General features: G+C 41.0%; 1 protein-coding gene across 1 annotated transcript in view; it reads right to left on the minus strand.

Moving 5' to 3' along the window:
• LOC148038365 (putative polygalacturonase) overlaps window positions 1–19,698 on the minus strand; it is a 36,741-nt gene extending 17,043 nt beyond the window's left edge. The window contains exons 1-4 of the mRNA XM_087671115.1: window positions 18,451–19,698; window positions 18,193–18,313; window positions 17,659–17,904; window positions 17,371–17,524 (exon numbers count right to left, since the gene is read on the minus strand). Coding sequence (XP_087527241.1) covers window positions 17,371–17,524; window positions 17,659–17,904; window positions 18,193–18,313; window positions 18,451–18,900 — 971 coding nt within the window. The 5' untranslated portion in view covers window positions 18,901–19,698. The remainder of the gene's footprint in view (window positions 1–17,370; window positions 17,525–17,658; window positions 17,905–18,192; window positions 18,314–18,450) is intronic.
• Between the last annotated feature and the right edge of the window lie 842 nt (window positions 19,699–20,540).

Genomic DNA, 20,540 nt, shown 5'->3' on the forward strand with positions numbered 1-20,540 from the left:
ATCAGACTCATCTCCCAGCCATAGAGCCAAACAGGCTCACCCCTGAGCTTGGAAGTCACATCCCAAGAGGTGGCGTCCTATACCACCAACCCACACCATCTCAATGTATGAATGAATTGGACTAAGGATCAAGAGTCCAAGAGTGGTAATCACACAGTGAATGTGCACACTAGGGCCTTGAGTTCTATAAATAGCACTCATCTATCCTAACCCTAAAGTGACCTTAGTGCATCTACACTAAGTCACTTAATGACCATTGTGACCAATGCTACTACCGCCCATCAAGATGTCCAAAAATCTAACAGTTTCTCCCTTATGAATGATAGTTGTCCTTAGCAATATTCTCAAAAATGAAGTGGGGAAAACGAGACTTTAACAAATGTACCAACTCCCGAGTAGCCTCTGCCTTTGGGTGGTTCTTCCACTTGACTAAATACTCAAGACAAATGATCCAACAAGATCATTTAGTCCTATGGTTGAGAACAAATTCGGGTTCAAGTGGAATATATCAAACAATGTCCTCAAGCCAAGAGACTTCCTCAATCGAAACAATTAGTTCACCTTACCCAAGTTATGCTTGCAAACGACATACAAGGAACGCATGGTGAACTTAGATCTCTGAAGCTAAATCCAACTTGTAGAATGCACTACTTATCTTCTTGGTAATTTGGAAAGGAACACATGGTAAACTCAGATCTCTGAAGCTAAATCCAACTTGTAGAATGCACTACTTATCTTCTTGGTAATTTGGAAAGGACCACAATACCTCAAAGACAACTATACACCTACTAATACTCATTGAATCAAAGTCCTTTGGGACTTTAAATTAAACCCACATGCCTTGTAGGAGCTCTTGAGGAGTACGATATATCATGTTGGTTAGCATAAAACATGGCACGATCCTTGGCCGTTTTAATTCTTTTCCCTACAATCATCAATATCTCCTGCATATCGCGTTTCAAGTCAACCACCAATTATATTTTTCCCCTTGAGCATGACAACAATCAATGGTTTTGGCTCATAAACATACATAAGCATAAAGGGGCTATAGCCAGTAGCTAAATGCTTAGCACTGCTATAAACAAACTCAATTTAAGAAAGATAACACTCCCAAACAAATTGTCTATAAGAAATATATGTATGGAGCATATCCTGAATAGTTTAATTCGTCCTCTCAATCTTATATCGGTCTCAAGATGCTCCAAGGATGGCATGGGCAATCAAGTTTTCAGTTTTGGAAAACCATCTGCCAAAAACGGCCAATAAACTTAGGATCTCAATCATTGACTATCCCATCAAGCAAACCACAAAGCCTATAGAAATGCTCAACAAAGAGACTATCCAATTCATGGCTTTTCATGGTTATCTTGTAGGAACGAATTGAGCCATTTTTGTTAATTAATCAACTACCATTCAAATTGCATCACAACCTCAATTTGTACAGAGTAATCCTACTACAAGTTCCATAGAAATGCTACTTCACTTCCTATCTAGAATTGGTAAAGGATGTAACATTCCTAATTGTTTATGCCGTTTAACTTTATTGAGCTAACACTGCAGACACTCACGCACAGACACTCACGCACATAAGATTCGACCAAAGTCTTCATGTACAGACAATAACAATAACGAGTAACTAAGGCTAATCAACACATCATGACACTCCTACAAAATTCTCTTATAGATATCATGATCGTCAAACATACACACTTTGTCTTATTTAAAAAGTAATCTTCCGCCATCTTTCTCTCCCTAGCCAGCTTCCAAGTATCCGGACCACCAAAGCTTCATGGACTACTAGATCCCTCTTGAATTAGTTCCCAGATTCTACCAAAGTGAGGATCATTTTGGCAATGCCCTTTAAGAGAAAGATAAAAATCTGTGGATATCTTGGAGCAGGACAAGGCATTAACTTCAAGGATCCAACCGAGAGCATCAATGACCACATTAGTTACGTCCTTTTGATAACGAATCTCGAAGTCAAATTCCTGCATGAGCTCCACCCATCTCACCTTATGGCCACGGAGATCGGGCTAATCGCAAAGGTATTTCAGCCAATTGTGGTCAACTCAAATAATGAAATGAGGCCATACAAATAATGACACCAAATTTTAAGAACAAGCATAACTGCCAACAATTCCTTCTATTGAGCGGTGTAACGTATTTGAGAGTCTATTAGCTTACCACTCTCAAATGTAATGGATTACCTATCCTATTAAAGAACAACACACATAGTATAATCACTTGCATCCGTATAAATCTCAAAAGGTTTATTTGGATCGATAATCTACAACATCGTTGTAATAGTAACCAACTATTTCAATGTTTGAAAACATTGATCAAGCTCACTAGTCCAAATGATAAATGAACTAACATGTTTTTTCTTACTTTAGATACCCTTAAGCAAACTACTTAAAGGTTCAGCAATATGAGTATTGTCCTTAATGAACTTCCAAAGAATCCAATAAAACACAAAAAAGATCTTACTTACTTTATAGTCCTTGAAATAGACTAATCAAGCACTGGAACCTTTCAAAATCAATATAAATGCGATCAATCGAGATGGCATATTCAAGATATAAAGCTCCGTGTAAAACAATCCACACATGGATAGTTTTGAAAATAATTGCTTATCTTAAAAGATATAAGACAATAGACAAGCCGTTCACATGCTCCTCCAATCTTACTATAAATAAGTATGTAGTCAAGAAAAACGATTGCCGACTTCTTGAGATACAAATGAAATAAATCCTTCATCATCTATTAGAAATTTGCAAGAGTGTTAGTTAATCAAAAAGACAAGACCAAAATTTAATAGTGTCTATGTCACATTCGAAATGTAGTCTTCTAGATATTCTCCGAAGCTATCCATATCCAATGGTAGTCAGACCTAAGATCGATCTTGGTGAAATATCACACATCACAAGGCCGACCTATAAGGTTTTTCCATCTGAGATAACAAATATTTGTTTTTAACAATCAACGTATTGAGACTCTTGTAATCTACATAAAAGCGTATCGTACCATCATTCTTTTTAGCGAGAAGGACAAGTGCATCCCACGAAGATTTACTAGGTACCCTTAGTTAGGTAATCATGAAGTCCCCTAGCTATTGCATCCTCCTCTTTCAAGCTAAACCTATAGGGTTGTGAGAGACAAGATGGCTACCAAGCAATGTCTTAAACTATGATCTAATATACCACAAGATGGCAGAAGTCTGTTGGCTAATTTGGATGGAAAGATATCAACGTACTCATGTAGAATTGAATCCAAAAATTTACTTATATCTAATAATATCAAGATTATTATTGAAAGAAATTGAGGTACACTATAACATAGACAATTAAACTTTTTCAATGAAACAAGCATAAGTAACAACACTCGGATCACAAAAACATCTACTTAATTCCAAAGAAGATATAATATGTATATTAATTTCGATAGTCTTGGAGGGTGAACAGCCCTCAATCCTAAAATAGCAATCATCCAGTTCAAAAGATAGTACATGAGTATTATAGTCAACGAATAAAGAGAATAATCTATTAAGAAACCATGGTATGCCAAGAATGACATTCAAAGGACAGCAAAGGCAAGAAAAAAAAGTCATCTTCTAGAGGTTCAAGATAGCATGAGGTTCCGAAAGAAGAGTCGTTTCAGTCACAAGTCCACAAGATGTTGGTAATGACCAAAAGCAAAAGATGCAATGGGCCAAGTATTACAAATGCAAGGCCAACTTGGTAGAGCCAATCCAATCAGTTTTGGATGGTAAGGCATGCATGCTAATGTGGGCACCCGCGATACTTTGGAGGTGCATCTATTTTCCATGCAATGGCTGGTCAAGGACCATCTATGGAAATGTGTGGCCCGAATCCTTATGGTATGCAACAAGCAATGTATGGAATGCAAGGTCCAGCGTATCCGAGTATGACGAGGGGAATAGAATGCAATGCCCAATGTATTTGGGTATGGCAACTAGAATGCAAAACCCCGTGTATAATAATGTTGGCATGATGCTTGGAGCACAAAAATGGCACATTGTTTGGTAATACATTTGCTAACCTTGGTATGCTTGGAAATCATGGTATTAATGCTAGTCATATGAATGCTTCACATAGTTCTGATCCTGAGGAAAATAAGAGGTAAAGTTTCCATATGCTACTTGGTGAAATTTTAGGATTATTTTACCTATGAATAGGTGCTAAATGGAAAGAAAAGGGTGACTTGGCAAACCACTCTTAGTTGTTGTAGCATTACCTAGAGGTATTTCAACTAGAGCCGACTTTAGTTCGAGCTCTTTCAAGTGCAACACAATAGAAGGTCTAGAGCAGTACCTAATGCTCAAGGAGGAGATAGCACTTCCACTTCTCTTGTGATGGATAGCTCGTGTATATAATGGTCTCAAATGTATTCCACATGCATCCAAGGTACTCTTGTTGAAAATATGTTTGCCATGAGATTACTATTCCGTGTACTAGTCAATGTAATTAGTATGCATATTATATGATTTTTCATATATGGCTCTGAAACCATACATTTACATCAGTTTATGATCATCAAAGGTTTATTGCCATTTGCAGGTTTGTAGTGAATGATCATTAGTTTTCGGTGTTATTCAGCTGTTTTTATGAACAGCGATGTGTTTTATAAATGCCATTGATAGTTCAGCCATGATTTTGGTCCACTCTATGCTTTACTATGGTGGTTTGGCAAGAACAATTGAGATATTTTAGTACTAGATACATCCTATGGGTTTCTAGCAAAAGCTTTGGACTCTTTCAGTCAATTATATTTTGATTATGCTGGCTGGAACTTTTCAACAAGCGTTTGGTGTTGAGCTAAAATTGCATTAGCTTTACTTAAACAGCCCCAAAACAAACTTAATTAATGAAGAAACCTTTTTTATTTAAAAGAAACGCGATCCTAGAGAGTTTCTATGTCCCATAACCACAAACCCACTTGGGAGGGCCCAAACTTTCTATAAATACGTATGCTGCCCTCCATTCAGCCCTTAATCTCGTTTTTGTAGATTTCAAGTGTTTCAGCTTGCTGCCCACACCCCGTTCGTGGAGGATATCTCAGCCGAAGCTGTCCATTGTTGTCTACATCAGTTGGCGCCTGTTTTCCAGCCCTATTCATGTAGTTTGGAGCTGATCCCACCCAGGCGACTACTATTCTTGCACAGACTTGCGGTCTTACAACCTGCCACGTCATCACACCCCTGCGTTTGCTTCCTACAAGCTGTCGCCAGGCTGTCCTACCTGGGTTTGAAAGTTTTCACTCTCCTCCAACTGCCACTGGCTCCTACAGGCTGTCACCAGGCTATCTTGCTTGCGTTTGACAGATTTTCTCTCTCCTCTTCTGTCGCCCAGCATCTACAGCTTGCGTTTGGCTGTTTTTCTACCTCATCAGCCTGCGTTTACTGCATATTTTCTCTCCTCACTGCCGTCTGCATCACATCCAGCTTCTCACTACTGCGTTTGTTGTTGTTCGACAACTGGAGGCTACCTTGCTGTGATTCGGGATCTGTTCACAGTACGACACTCTCTCCAGCTCATTACCCCTGCCCTAATCCTTGAGATACAAGAGTTCGAGGTTCAGTATTCATTCACTACATAGTGTGTTTATTGTATGAGCATTCTATATTCAACAGTTATATCACTTCAGTTATTTTCTGCGTTCATTGTCCCTGAGTTACCATAACCCTAACTGTGTTCTTTTATCAATTTATGCTTTGTCGTACTATTGTTATTTGTGTTTTTGTGTCAGAGTATTTCTTTACATGGTATCAGAGCCTGGTACTCTCTAAGAAACCTAGGCTTTTGATCTAAAAGCTCTCCACAAGAAGCAAGAACAACAATAGGTTCAAATGACTTAGAACACATCAACATCAATTCAGTCTCCAGAACAACCTATGCCGAGAACCGAGGGAGAGTTGGTAGAACAGCTTGCTCCACAAAGTTCTAACATGGTGGAAGATACTTCTGACAACACGAAAAAAAGGCTACACGAGCTTTCCACTGAAGAATATCATGTCATCATGGTCTTTAAACGAAAGAAGATTGAGGACCTCAATCGAAGGATTGCCCTTCAGGAGAAGCTACTCAATAAAGGTATGCATGAATTTCTCTCGTCAGATGTTGCGCATAAATCTAATGATATTGCAAGGCCGTCAAGACCTCCCTTAGCGATGGGGCCCCCTGTTGGAGAAAGAGATCCGAAGTATGTTCTGTTCTTTCATCCTCTTCCGTCCACTCCGGAGCAAGGTACTTTAGATTCTTCTTTTATTCTTCATCTTTTACTTCTTCAGATTTGCAATATACTGGTAGAAATCATGAGGGAGATAGAGTACAATCCATTGACTACGGAAAAAGTTCTCTTGAGGACCAATTCTTGTATGTTAACACATGTCGTGGAGATTATAAGAAAAAGCAAGTTACCTCTTCTTCTAACCTTCTTCTTTTCAATCTACTTCTCAAAATCAGAATGAATTTGGTGTTCGTATTTCTACATTGCATGATGCATCATCATCATCATCATTTTATTTTCAATCATCAAATGGTAAAAATGAACAAAATGCATCTACATCTTTCACACCAAAAATTCAAAACCCACCCATCCCACCACATTCTTCCGCTACTTCTCTACTTCCTTTAACACCATTTGCATTCCCTTTTCAAACACCTCATGTTGCACATCACACCGCACCGAGGGGTTATGGAAACATAGACACTGCCTTTAGGACCTCATCCTTTCCTTAGTCGGGTGGTGTTCCACCTTCTTATCACACACTTTCAAGATCATTGCAACCTGGGTATCCCTCCCTCTAGTCTCTCCCAAGTGTGGATCAATTGGTTCCACAGCTTGCCTCTATAGCATTACCTAGTGGATCTTCTGGACATTCTGTTGTGCCCCAGCCAACCTTTAGATAGCGCTTTCGTGTTCCAGTGCCTCCACCTCCATCGGCACCTTATGGAAACCTTGATGTTCCAATGCCTTCGCAGCAATCAGCACTCGCTGGACACTCCCAGCTTATTTTTGCCTACCCACCTTTCCCCCCTCATTCACTATCAGACACACCCACCACCACCAGTGGCTACTCCACATAGACTTTCTCCTCCAAGAAACTATTCAAGAAGGCACTCTTGGCTTCCATCTAATGTATCAGCCAACCGTGGTAAGCGGCTAGCCCGAGGAGCAACCAAAAGGAAGTCAACCGCGCAGTAGGAGCAAAGGTCTCTTCATAATCAATGCCATGCTTCTGTCGAAACCCGTACACTACAAGGCAAGTCTTGTACTTGTCTAAAGTTCCATCAACTTTTAGCTTGGTCCTAAAAATCCACGTTGTTCCAATGACTTTCTTCTAACTCAGACGATCCACCAATGTCCAAGGCTCATTTCAATCAATACTCTCTAATTCCTTCTCCATGGCCTCTCGCCATTGATAGTGCTAAAGAGCCTCCTGCGACTCAGAATGCGCTATATAACCAGCTGTAAATAGAGACACAAATGATGCCTGAGGACCAAGCCGGGTAGATCTTCTAGGTCCCTCCGGAGTGGAATCCAGTGGTAGGATCCATGAATCCCACAAGGTTTGCTGGTACCAACGAGGTAACGGGTCTCGCGGAGGGAATCTGAGAGCGGAAGAATCTGTAAAAATGTCAAGAGCAGGAAGTAGACCAAGCTGAGTAAGCACGATCTCTGATGATGTGAAAGAGGGAATCGGATTGGAGTCTTGTGCAAAGGACAGCACGATATCCCTCTCGTCAAAGACAACATCCCGCCTGACAATCACCTTGTTTGCCCAAGGATCAAACAAACGATAGGCTTTCGCTTCAGAGGAATATCCCACAAAAATAAGGAGATCAGCTCGAGGACTGAGCTTTCCTATCTTGTCATCAGACGTATCTGCGTGTACGCACGACACCCGAAGACTCTGAAGTGGGAAATAACAAGCAGAGAGCCAAAAAATGTCTTATATGGGGTCTTCTGAGAAAGAGCTACAGTCGGACACCAATTGAGGATGTACACTAAAACGTTAACAGCTTGAGAAAATACACCCACATGTATCTGGAATGATCATCCACTATCAAAAAGAAGTACAGCGCAGTGTTCAAGGCAGCAGTGGTGTCGCCCCACAAAGATCAACATGAATCAATCTAAGAAGCACCTCAACACGATGTGAGGCTTGCTGAGGGAATGAGGTATGGTGCTGCTTCCCGAGCTGACATGCTTTACAAACATCTCGAGCTAGCTTTAGGCGTGGAAGGTCCTTAACCAGCTCACGGTGTGACACCTCATAAAGAGAGTCATAACCAAGATGCCCTAAGCGAAAATGCCAAAGGCGCTCATTGTTCGTAGGCTCCCGAGATGTGGCTAGGTGTAGAAGCTATGGAACACGAAGCCCTCAACTATCGGCTCGATCAGAAAATGTGTCATGTGGTATAGGCAATTAGGTTCTGCCTCACCACGAGTAATCACTAAACCAATCTAAGAGTCAAGGACCTAGACTGTGGTCATTGTAAAGAAAACTGCTCACCCCAACCAACAAAGCTACGAAACAAATAACAAGTTTACCCCAAGCTGAGGGACATGATATACATTGTCCAATGAAGCCAAATCTGGACCCTTATCAGTGGCAAAACCGACGCAACCTTGAGCATGAATCTTGATCGAGGAGTTGTTTCTTACGTAGACCCGTCCGGCTGCAAGGGCTCGGGAACGGAAAATATCCACTATAGGAGTCATATGATGTGTAGCTCTACTGTCCACAATCCAAACACGAGCTGAAGTGCTCGGCTGTGACGAGTGGGCCACTGCGGTAACCTCGTCTTGAGGCAACTCACAGACGTGGACAAGACTCGCATCAGATGTCTCTATGGAGACGATGTGAGCCTCTGCAGACCAGTCAAATAAGCCCTCTGGAGTTGAGAACCTTGTCGACTAAGATGCCTGAGGAGTGGCAGTATGAGTTTGACCTTTAAACTACCCCTTACCATCACCCTACCTCCCTTGCCGGGGATTATCCGACTGGAGAGCAAGGGTCTGTGATGTAGATTTTGGTGTTGTGCCTCTTGCCTTTAATCGACACTCCTCATCAAAATGGCCAGCCTTTTAACAATGTTGACAATACCTATTCTTTTTAGGTACATTTTGCCACCCAAGTTTGAGACATTCGAATGTTCCTTGTGATTCCCCAGATTGATTTTGCTTTTGCTTTTGCTTTTGATTTTAATTTTGATTTTGAGTGGAGATTTAGTTTTGTTTTCCCTTCCCTCGTTGCCATTTCTGAGAATGAGCAACAAGAGTCCCCTCTGAAGAGGAATTCATATGAAACTCATCAAACAACCGTGTGTAATGCAACAGCTGACACTCAAATTTATAGAATGTAGGCATGGTAGGCTTTGAAACTATACCTTCCACAAAATTGAAATATTTCCTAAAAAGTTTATTTAGGAACAATGTGACCTGATCGTCAGAGAACTTGGGAGTCTCCATAGTGGAGAATTCAACGAGAAGACGCTAATACTCAGCCAACTTGACTTTCAAGTCATCCCGGTCAATGATTTTAAAAAGCTGGAGCTCATGGTTAAGAGTGATACGACGGGTCCTGTCCCGAGCTACATAACGGTCAGTCAAGTGTACCCATCGCTCAAATGCTAAGTCAAAATGTTGAAGCTCAAAATGAAACTCAGGCAATAAGCCCTACATCAGCTCGATAATAGCAGAGGCATTCCTAGCCTTCCATGAGTGGACAACCTCGTATGGAACAAGTGCAGGATCGGGTTGGGATTCCAACCCTTGCACAAGATTCCATAGGTTCTGGAAGTCAATGACATGTCTTATCAAGTTCGACCAAGTGGTCAAGTTTAACCCGTTAAAACGAGTCTTGTCATTAAATGCATGCTAAGCAAAAGATGAGCTAGAACCATGAGGTGTCAGGTAGGTGGGTTAAGATGGATGTAGGGGATAAGATGGTGGAGGTGGATATATCTAATAGATGGAAGGAGGAGATAGAGGTGGGTAGGCAGAAGTAGGTTGTGAGTATCCAATGAGTGGCGATTGAGACAGAGACACAGGAACATGAATGTTTGCATAAGGTACCGATGTAGGTGGAGGCGCTGGGACACGGAAGCCCTATTCAAAGTGAGGTTGGGGCATAGCAATATGACCAAAAGGTCTACTAGGTAAACCCACGGAGGCAAACTATAGAATCAACTAATCCACACTCGAGAAAGACTGGGGAGGATACCCAGGCTGCAATGATCCCGAAAATGTATGTTAATTAGGTGGAACACCACCCAGCTGAGGGAAGGATGAGGTCCTAAAGAATGTGCCTATGGTTTCATAACTCCGCGGTGTGATGTGCAATAAGACATGAGGTGTCTGAAATGGAAATGTAAATGGTGTGAATGGAAGTAGAAAAGCAACGGAAAAATGTGGTGGGATGGTTGGGTTTTAAAAATGTATTGTGTGAGGTGCAGATGCATTGCTTTCATTTTTATCATTGAATGATTGGAAATAAAAATGTGAAGATGATGATGCACCATGCAATGAAGAAAAAGGAACACCAAATTCATTCTGATTTTATGAAATAAACAAAAAAGAAGGAAGGTTAGAAAAAGAGGTACCTGGCTTTTAATTATAATCCCCACGACGTGTGTTACTATATAAAAATTGGTCTTCAATAGTACCTTTCTTAGTCAACAAATTGGACTCTTTCTTCCACATGATCTCTACCAAAATATTGGGAAGCAAAAGAGGTAAAAGAAAAAGGAACAAAAGACGAATCTAAAGTACCTTGCACCGGAGTGGACAAAAGAGGATGAAAGAAAGAAACATACTCCGGGTCTTGTTCTCCAAGAGGGGGACCTATTCCTGATGAAGGTCTCAACGGCCCTGCAACATCATTAGATTTACGTACAACGTCTAAAGAGAGAAATACATGCATACCTTCATTTAGAACTTTTCTTGAACGGCAATCCTTCTATCGAGCTCCTCAATCTTCTTTTGTCTATAAGCTATGATCAATTTGTATTCTTCAGAGGTCAACTTGCCTAGCTTTTCTTCCATGTAATCAAAAGTGTCTTCCACCATGTCGGAACTTTGTGGAGCAAGCTGATTAGCCCACCATTACTTGGTTCTCGGCATAGTTGGTTTTGGAGACTGAATCGGTGTTGTTGTGTTCGAAGTCATTTAAACCTATTGTTATTCTTGCTTCTTCTGTAGAGCTTTCAAATCAAAGGCCTAGGTTTCTTGGAGAGTACCATGCTTTGATTCCATATAAAGAAATACCCTAACACAGAAACATAAACAGAAACCGTACAACAAAGAACAGACTAATAAAAAAGCGCAATTAGAGTTAGGGTAACTCAGAGACAATAAACATTGTGAATGAATGAAGTGATATGACTACTGAATATACGATGCTCATGCAGCAAACACACTATGCAGTGAATGAATATTGTACCTTGACCTCCTGTATCTTAAGGATCAGGGCACGGATAATGAGCTAGAGAGTGTGTCGTGAAGGGGAGAGAGAGCGCAATGGAGTGTGAGAACGATGCACAAGCTGTAGAGCTCAAAGTTAGAGAGAATGAACGCAAAGACATGTGTACCAGATTGTAACGGTACACAAAGAATAAAAGAATGTATTTATATGTTAGGATGCATTAAGTGTGTATTCATAGGCGTAAGTCTATTTACACAAAGACGAAGGGACTTTACACCTAACAACCTCCCACTTAAAGGCCTGAAGTGGTACCTTTAAGCTAACCAACTCTCACTAAACAAATGCAATGCTCATACTGAGCCTTTATAAGACACTTAGTCAAAATATCTGCAAGGTTATTTTGGGTTTTGACCTTAGTCAATGTGCCAAGACCATCATCCAAGACCTGTCGAATAAAGTGATACCGAATATCTATGTGTTTGGTATGTGCATGGAACATGGCATTCTTAGCCAGACATACTGCACTCTGGCTATCACAACCAAGCACTGGAGTACGTCAAGAAAGATCAAAATCCTTGACCAGACAGCCAAGCCAAATAGCTTCCTTAGAAGCTTCTATGGCTGAAATATATTCAGCCTCTGTAGCACTCAGTGCCACAATTTTCTGCAATCTTGAACACCAAGAGATAGCCCCACCAACCAAAGTAAAAACATACCCACTGGTAGATTTCCTGGTGTCAAGATCTCCTGCCATGTCTGAATCACAAATTCCCTACAACTCTAATGTACCCTTTCCATAGCATATACACTTTTCTTGTGTATCTTTCAAGTATCTGAAGATACATTTCATTGCTTCCCAATGTGGCTTGCCAGGGTTAGACATAAATCTACTAACAACTCCCACTGCATAAGCAATGTCAAGGCGAGTTGCAACCATAGCATACATCAAAGATCCACAAGTTGATGCATAAGATATACCCTTCATGGTGCTAGCAACTGCATCATCCTTAGGGCAATCAGATTTGCTAAGCTTTGTATGTGGCGGTAAAGGCACACCAAGAGGCTTAGCATCAGTCATATTAAACCTGTCAAGTACTTTACTGATGTACTTGTTCTGTGACAGAAACAAATGCTGCCCTCTGTCTCTTTTACTACGCATGCCCAAAATGTGTTCAGTTGCCCCCAAATCTTTCATGGAGAAGGCTGAACTCGGCCTTTTAAGAGTATTCAAAATACTCTTATGCTGTCCTGCAATCAACATATCATCCACATATAAAACCAGCACAATAAGACTTCCATCATCAACCTTTTTAGTGTATAAGCAATGATATGCATGACTACGTTTAAATCCATGGCTGAGCATAAAGGTATCAAATTTTTTGTACCATTGTCTAGGGGCTTGTTTCGGCCCATATAAGCTGCGTTTTAGCTTACAAACCATATGCTCTTTTCCTAGAATAACAAATCCTTCTGCCTGCTTCATGTATAGTTTTTCATCCAAGTCACCATGAAGAAAAGCAGTCTTCACATCCATCTAATCCAACTCTAAATCCAAGGATGTTGTGAAAGCAAACAAAACACGGAGCGTAGTCATCTTCACCACCGGTGAAAAGACCTCTTTGAAGTCTATGCCTTCCTTAAGTGTATAGCCCTTAGCAACCAACCGTGCCTTGTATTTGGGCTTCCCATCAATACATTTCACTTTGTAAACCCATTTATTAGGAATAGCTTTCCTATCCTTAGACAAAGGTACAAGCTCCCATGTGTTATTTGCATATAGAGACTTCATCTCTTCCTACATAGCAAGCTCCCACTTTCTCGTTTTCACATGATTGTGCCTCTTTAAATGTCAGAGGCTCACCCTCATCAGTCAACAAAATGCAATCCAAAGATGGCTGAAACCTCTGTGGCTGCCTTCTAACACGTATAGACCGTCTTATCCAATGATCTGTATTATCAAGCAGTGGGCCTAAATCATGAGGAATGTGCACACCATCACCAGGAGGCTGATTTTCAGCATTTTCTTGCTGCTGTAATCTGTTTTCAGCATGTTCTTCTGACTGTCCTATTTCATCATGTGCATCTATTTGCTGTCCATAATCTTCCGGCTATAGCATAATAGGTTGCTACTCATTTTCAGTATCAAAAGGGACAAAATTTTCAGCTAATGGCTACAAAATGGCTGGCTGTTCATGCTGAAATTTGACCTTCTTTTTGTCAAGATCACCATGTGTAGCATTTTTCAGCAACTTTGCCTCATTAAACACTATGTCTCGGCTACGTACTATCTTCCTGCCCTGAGGAAGCCAAACTCTATAACCCATCTCTCCCTCATCTCCATATCCCATGAAGATGCCCTTGATGGATTTCATGTCTAGTTTGGTCCTCTGTTCTACAAGTACATGCACAAAGGCATCACAACCAAAGACACGTAAATGGTCATATGAAGCACGTTTGAAAGACCAAACCTCTTCAGGAATGCCATTTTCCAATACACAATTGGAAGAGTCATTGCATACATGAACTACAATTTTAAGAGCCTCTCCCCAAAACTGCTGTGGGAGATTAGCTATGGACAACATGCATTTGACCCTCTCACAAAGTGTGCGGTTAAATCTTTCAGCCACGCCATTTGATACAGATTATAAGGGGCTGTCAACTCCCTCTTAATGCCATGCATCTCACAAAATTTGTTAAATTCATTTAAGACATACTCACCCCCATTATCTGTTCTTATGGCTTTCAACTTAAATCCTTTCTGTGTGGTAACAAAAGCATGAAACTTTTTAAAGGCATCCAACATTTCCTTTTTGCTTTTCAATACATACACCCATGACTACTGAAATCATCAATGAAAGTAACAAAGTAGCGTGCACCCCCATACGAATTAACAGGTATAGTGCACACATCAAAGTGTACTAAGTCGAGAGCATTAGACTTCTTAATGACACCAGAGTAATAAGGAGACTTCACATGTTTTCCATAAAAGCAATCATTACAAAATTCAACACCAAAGCCTTTTAGATATGACCAAGTCTTTTGTGCCAAAGCTCCATCTATGAATGGACTTCAGGCACAGCTAAAAACTTGCCATGTAATACTTTACAATGCAAGTAATATAAAGTCCCCCTTTAGCTGCCTTTAACAATCAGCATAGAACCCTTATGGACCTTCCAAGATCCACCACCAAAGGTAGTAAAGTACCCTTTAGCATCAAGTTGCCCAACTGATAGTAGACTTTTCTTTATGCCAGGTACAAATCTAACATCCTGCAAAATCAGCTCTTGGTCATTTTCAAGAGCCAAGTGAATGGTGCTAACACCCTCGATCTCACATACATAGTTATTACCCAAGTAAACCTTGCCCAGGTAACCTGCAATGTATGCAGAAAATGACTCCAAAGCGGGGATAACATGAAAAGAGGCACCGTTGTCCACTATCCATGATTATGACAGCCCATCATGGGCTGAAAGTAAGGCCTCAATTACCTCCCTTTTGGTGATGTGCATATCACCTGCTGCTGCCATAATATCTGCATCATTACATAAGGCTACAATAAGTATCTCTTCAATGTCAGAAAGCTCTTCAATCACCACACAAGATGCAACATTTGCCTTTGCAACTTCTTTTGAGGAAGAGCTGTCATCATCTTTCTTATCATCCTTCTTTTTCTTACCCTATTGTTTCTTTCTTTCTTGCTCTTTCTTGAAGTACCAACGATCGGGCTTTTTATGCCCTTTACGCCCACACTGATAGCATGTGGCATCCTGATGTTTGCCCTTGCTTTTGCTTCTGCTTTTTCCTTTACTAGTTGCATGACCCCTCTTTTCAGACCTACCTCTCACATGGTAAGCTGAGCCACTGCTTTTACCACTAGACTTTCTTCTAATTTCTTCATTAAGGATTGAACCTCTTACACCATCAAAAGTCAAAGCACGATTGTTGGTAAGTGACACAACCAAAGATTCCCAGCTATCAGGCAAAGTCATCAGTAAGAAAATAGCTTTCAATTTATCATCGGAAGCCGCCAAACCAAAGTCCTGCAACTAACTCAAAACCCCTATGAAAGCACTCAAATGCTCAAATGCTAGCTTAGACTCATCCAACTCCATGTTCAGAAGTTTACGCATAAAATGCACTTAATTCACACGAGTTGTATTTTCATAAGTGTCATTAAGCTTTTTCCATATAGCATAACTTGTATCAAGATGCTTGATGTCTGTAAGTACATCATCAGACACTGCCATCTTAATGTATGCAATGGCCTTTTTATTAAGTCTAGCCCAATCCACATCTGTGATAGATGCATGCTTATTCTCCACCAAGAGAGCGTCTTCACAGTCCTTGAGAAACAAAATGCCTTGCATCCTATCCTTCCACAAGTCAAAGCCAGTGCCATCAAACCTCTTGATTTCAAAGAGGGATTTAGTGTCACTGCTGCTAGAAGCATTTGCAGCCATTTTTCAGCAATAAACCAGAAATTCAATGCTGCAATTTATGACAGCAAAAAATGAGCTGAATATTCAGCTGCTTTCAGCCCAATGTTTTAGCAAATAATAGCAAGATTCAGTCCAAGTACATGTACAGCAGTAGAACGAATGACTTTCAGCAGTATGACTGCAATGTCAGCATACATTAAATGCATACGTCACTGCCAGGTAACTCCCACTTCAGCAATATCACCAAAAAATACATGTACAACAAGCCTAGATCTGCAAATGATCACTAAGACTGCTGCAACATGAATAATCAGCAATACATGGACACAATGGGAGCGGTCCAACATGTGTACTGCATACATATGTGTCCATATCAACTTCTGATACACAGAACACCAAGCAATTTCTTCAAAATCGCACAAGTGGGAGATAAAAATGCTCAAATCACTCTGCTTATAACCACAAGATTGCTTCAGCAATATTCCCAAAGTGCATTTCAAGCATTGACTTTGCCAAAATCAACAGATTTCAGCAAAAGCCCCAAAATTTCACTAACCGATCTGCCCCAATTGCATTAATGCATGTTCCCGAAAGCATAAAACAGACAAAAGTAGCAAAATTTCACAAAATTTTGCAAAAGCCCCAAATTTCTCATACATGTTCCCAAAAGCATAAAACGGGCAAAAGTAGCAAAATTTCACAAAATTTTGCAAAAGCCCCAAATTTCTCAAGTCCAATTGTGCACCAATGACAGCCAATCTGACTCAGGTGAACAAAATTTCACCAATACAGCAAAAGCCCCTAGTTTTATGGGTCCAATATTGAGAAATTTCACTCAAATAAGTAAAATTTCAATAAATTTGGTGAAATCCTCCAGCCTTTGCTGACCCTGCATGCAGCCAAGACACAGTCATTACAGCCCCAGATTGCTGCCCATGAAGCCACCTGCCATCAAAAATGCAGCATCCAGCCCTAAAACACAGCTGTTTGATGCCCCAAACACGACCTCTGCTGCCAGGACTGCAACTACCAGCCAAAACAGAGAATCTCTTCTTCATCAGTGATCATTACAACGACCAGAGCATGAGAACCCTGGGGTGTTGAATGTTCTTTTGCATCCCATTTGGAATGGTATCACTGAATGTTGGTGTGATGGTTCATATCCTGCATACGGCCCGCAACTAACAGATGGTATTTTTGGAGCTCTCTTGTTTTGGCTCCTAATTAGACTAACTATAGACATAGGTGAGACAATTTGGTAGTTCTACTCCATCCAGTAAGACTCCTCAAATGGCTCCTAATTAGACTAACTACAGACAAAGGAGAGACAATTTGGTAGTTTTCCTCCATCCAGTAATTCAGCTTTGAGGAGTCTGACAATTTTAAAGACCTGGATAGTTTTCTACGCACCAGACATTTCCCACATGGTCAACTTCCATTTTAAACCAAAATCAAAACCAAATTAGGAGGATCCAGACTCACCTTATAGGTGAATGTGCTGTGATGTTTCTAATGATAATGTCACTTGAAGGCTGACTATAAGCAATACCATACTGATCCCATCCACTCTTAATAGCAATGCAGTCATCTCCAACACTAATGTAGCAGTTCTCTATCAGCATATCTTGACAGGAATCTGACAACAGGTCTCACATTAGTATATCACCAATGACAATCAATTCATTTATCCATCTTACAAAACAATAGTCACAATAGATCGCTTTATTCATTGACAGACTACATGCAACTATTGCAAGTGAACAACATTACCTGGGTCAATGCCATCTGTGTTGGGAGCATCAACAGGATTAATGATTGTCACTCCCTGGATAGTCACATTGCGGCAATCAAATGGATGAATTGTCCAAAAAGGGGAATTCCTTAATGTAATATCTGATATCTGCACATGATTGCACCACATCAACTGAACTAGACGACCCCGGGTGATTTGAAGCTTTTTGGCCTTGTGCTTAAGCCACCAGCTCCTTCCTTGACCATCAATTGTGCCATTATGCCCTGCAATCCAAATGATGCTGAAAAATCAAAAAAGGCTCAAGCCCATCCTTACCTTTCCAGATATATACCACACATTTACAACTAGAACACTGTGGAAGTACATAATGAAATCATAATCTGCAATTCTCCTCGTGGAACAAACATGTTTTTCAACATCACAATCTCCATTCATCTAATATTTGAAACTCCCACCAAAAAGGTCTTGTCATATGGTACAAGCTGTCAGTACAAGAAACTAAGATTTGCAACCACCACGAGTACAAGGCATCAAACAGTGATCAATTCCACCTGTGATTACAATATCTTCTAGGTGTTGTCCATGAAGAAGACTTCCATATCGAGGCCCAGGATACTCTCTACCTCGCCCATAAGATGGCAATGGAGGCATGACTGGCCAATAGGCCTCATCCTGCATGCCAAAGCTATTACCAATCACCAGCCAGAACCATAGGGGCATGTGTGCCACTTGCTGTTGGCACATGACAATAGTGCTTGCATAGACGTCAAGAACATGCAACCAACAGAAAACATATAAAAAGGGCATACCTGCACACCCAGAATTACAGAGCCTGCTGCAAGGAACAATGTCATGTGGCTGGTTAGATTGAATGGGGCAGTAAGCCACATTCCAGCTGGCACAACAAGCTGCCCGCCTCCAGCCTCTGCTACTGCAGCAATGGCAGCAACAGCCTTCTTAAAAGCTGCTGTATTTAGTGTCTTTCCATCACCCACAGCTCCAAATTGAGTAAGATTATAAACATATGGACGCAGTTGAGGGATTGGCATTGCTATGCCAAGAGAAACTGGCCTAACCCATGTAACCACTCTTATCTGCCAAAGGGCAAAAGAGATGAAAACAAAAACCCAAACAACAACCAGCCAGCTACGGCGGTTGGATAAGTATAAGCCAGAAGCCCATCTTCTGATCTCAGACCTTTGATGACTAAGGCGTGCTGCCATGGGCATGAGGGTTGGAATGCTAGTCTCCTGTACCATAAGCAAATAGACACTTTAATTTTTGGGATTCTGCATTGAGCGGTGTGTCAACCAATGCATGCCAGAGCACTGCGTGACCATCATTGATCCTCCAGCAAGGTTAAAGTGTAAACTAAAAGCTTTCAGCAAAGGTACTGAGACTGTCCATCCAGCAATACGGCTAAAATCTATCCAGGGTATCATCTGATCCTTACATGGACCAATCATGTCATGCCATGGAAGAGCACACGAGCATACAGGTGCCGTCACAACACTGCATAACCATCATTGATCCTCCACCAAGTTTAAAGCTTAAATAAAAAGCTTACTGAAGCTGTCTATCTTTGAGCTTGTATCCAGAGAGACGGCTGAAATCTGTCCAAAATATCATGCGATCCCCGAGTGCATCAGTCATCTCAAGCCATTAACAAGAGTAGTGAAACTGTTCATCTTAGTACTTGCATGACAGCTGAATCTGTACGCAGTATCATGCGATCCCCGAGTGCATCAGTCATTTCAGGCCATTGAAGAGCACACAAGCATACAGGTGCCGGCTCGTGAGAATCCATGGCTAGGTGCAGCTGAGGAAGTCGAGCTCGGAGCAGCAGTCCAATGCCTCCCCTGTCTCGATCGGGCTGTGTGCATTACGAATTAGGGAGGCTCGAGTGACTGCCTGCAATTTTTATCGCCATCTTCGCACGCAATCACGTAAGAAACTGTGTATTTATGCGAGGCTAGGCAGGCCCTACAGCTATACTGCTTTACCAGACTAGAATTCAAACAACACCCACACGTATCTCCTGTCATACATGGCAAGTAACCATGCATCCCCAATCCCCGAACTATAAATAGAGATTTTCAAGAATTCCAAAGACCAAAAAAATAGACAGCTAAATTTTATGCACAAAAATAGTCTGGAGTTAGCGCTTCAATAAATAATAAGCATGCACCCAAAAACCACCATAAGCCATCCATACAAAAATCTAAAATCAAAAGCATACGACCTCTAACCAACTTTCATGGACGAATATAGGGATAGATATGAAAATAGAAATGAGCCACTGCTTTAATACTTTCATTGAAAAATAAAATGATATTTCATATTTTTCTACAAGTGGCAAAATTGATTGGTCATCACGCTAGATTAGAGATGTCAAATATTAAGCAACCACCTCCAATTTTGGTGGGGCAACTAAGAGTAATAACATGTCTTGCTGTGAGCATTAAAGTGGAAGCACGGAGTGGAAGCCAAGAGCTATGGTGGAAGGAGCAAGAGCAAGAGAAAGAGACACAATATGTGGGAACTACAACAGTCACAATGTGTGACTAGCATTGCCTCTATTCAAATGTCACTGAAAGAATAAAGAATAAAGTGACAATGATGGGCACTTGTCGCCTGCAATGTACAAGTGCGTGGATAACTAATACATGGTGTGGGTACTATTAGTGTAACTAATACACGAGTGGCTAGGCATAGGTGCATTTACCCTTAACAAACAGTGTGTACAGCTGCAAGATTGTGTGCCAAGCCAAGCAGTCGTGCGATTGCGCGTCAAGTCATCTCAAACATGTTCAACCTTGATGATCATCTTCAGCATTAGCACGGTAGTGGAGAACAATATATAAGTCTATGATTTGTCGTAATTGGATAGGCATAAGAA

This window comes from Lygodium microphyllum, chromosome 3 (assembly GCF_053477565.2).
Source record: "Lygodium microphyllum isolate KBCC chromosome 3, Lygodium_microphyllum_v1.1.10, whole genome shotgun sequence".
NCBI lineage: Eukaryota > Viridiplantae > Streptophyta > Polypodiopsida > Schizaeales > Lygodiaceae > Lygodium > Lygodium microphyllum.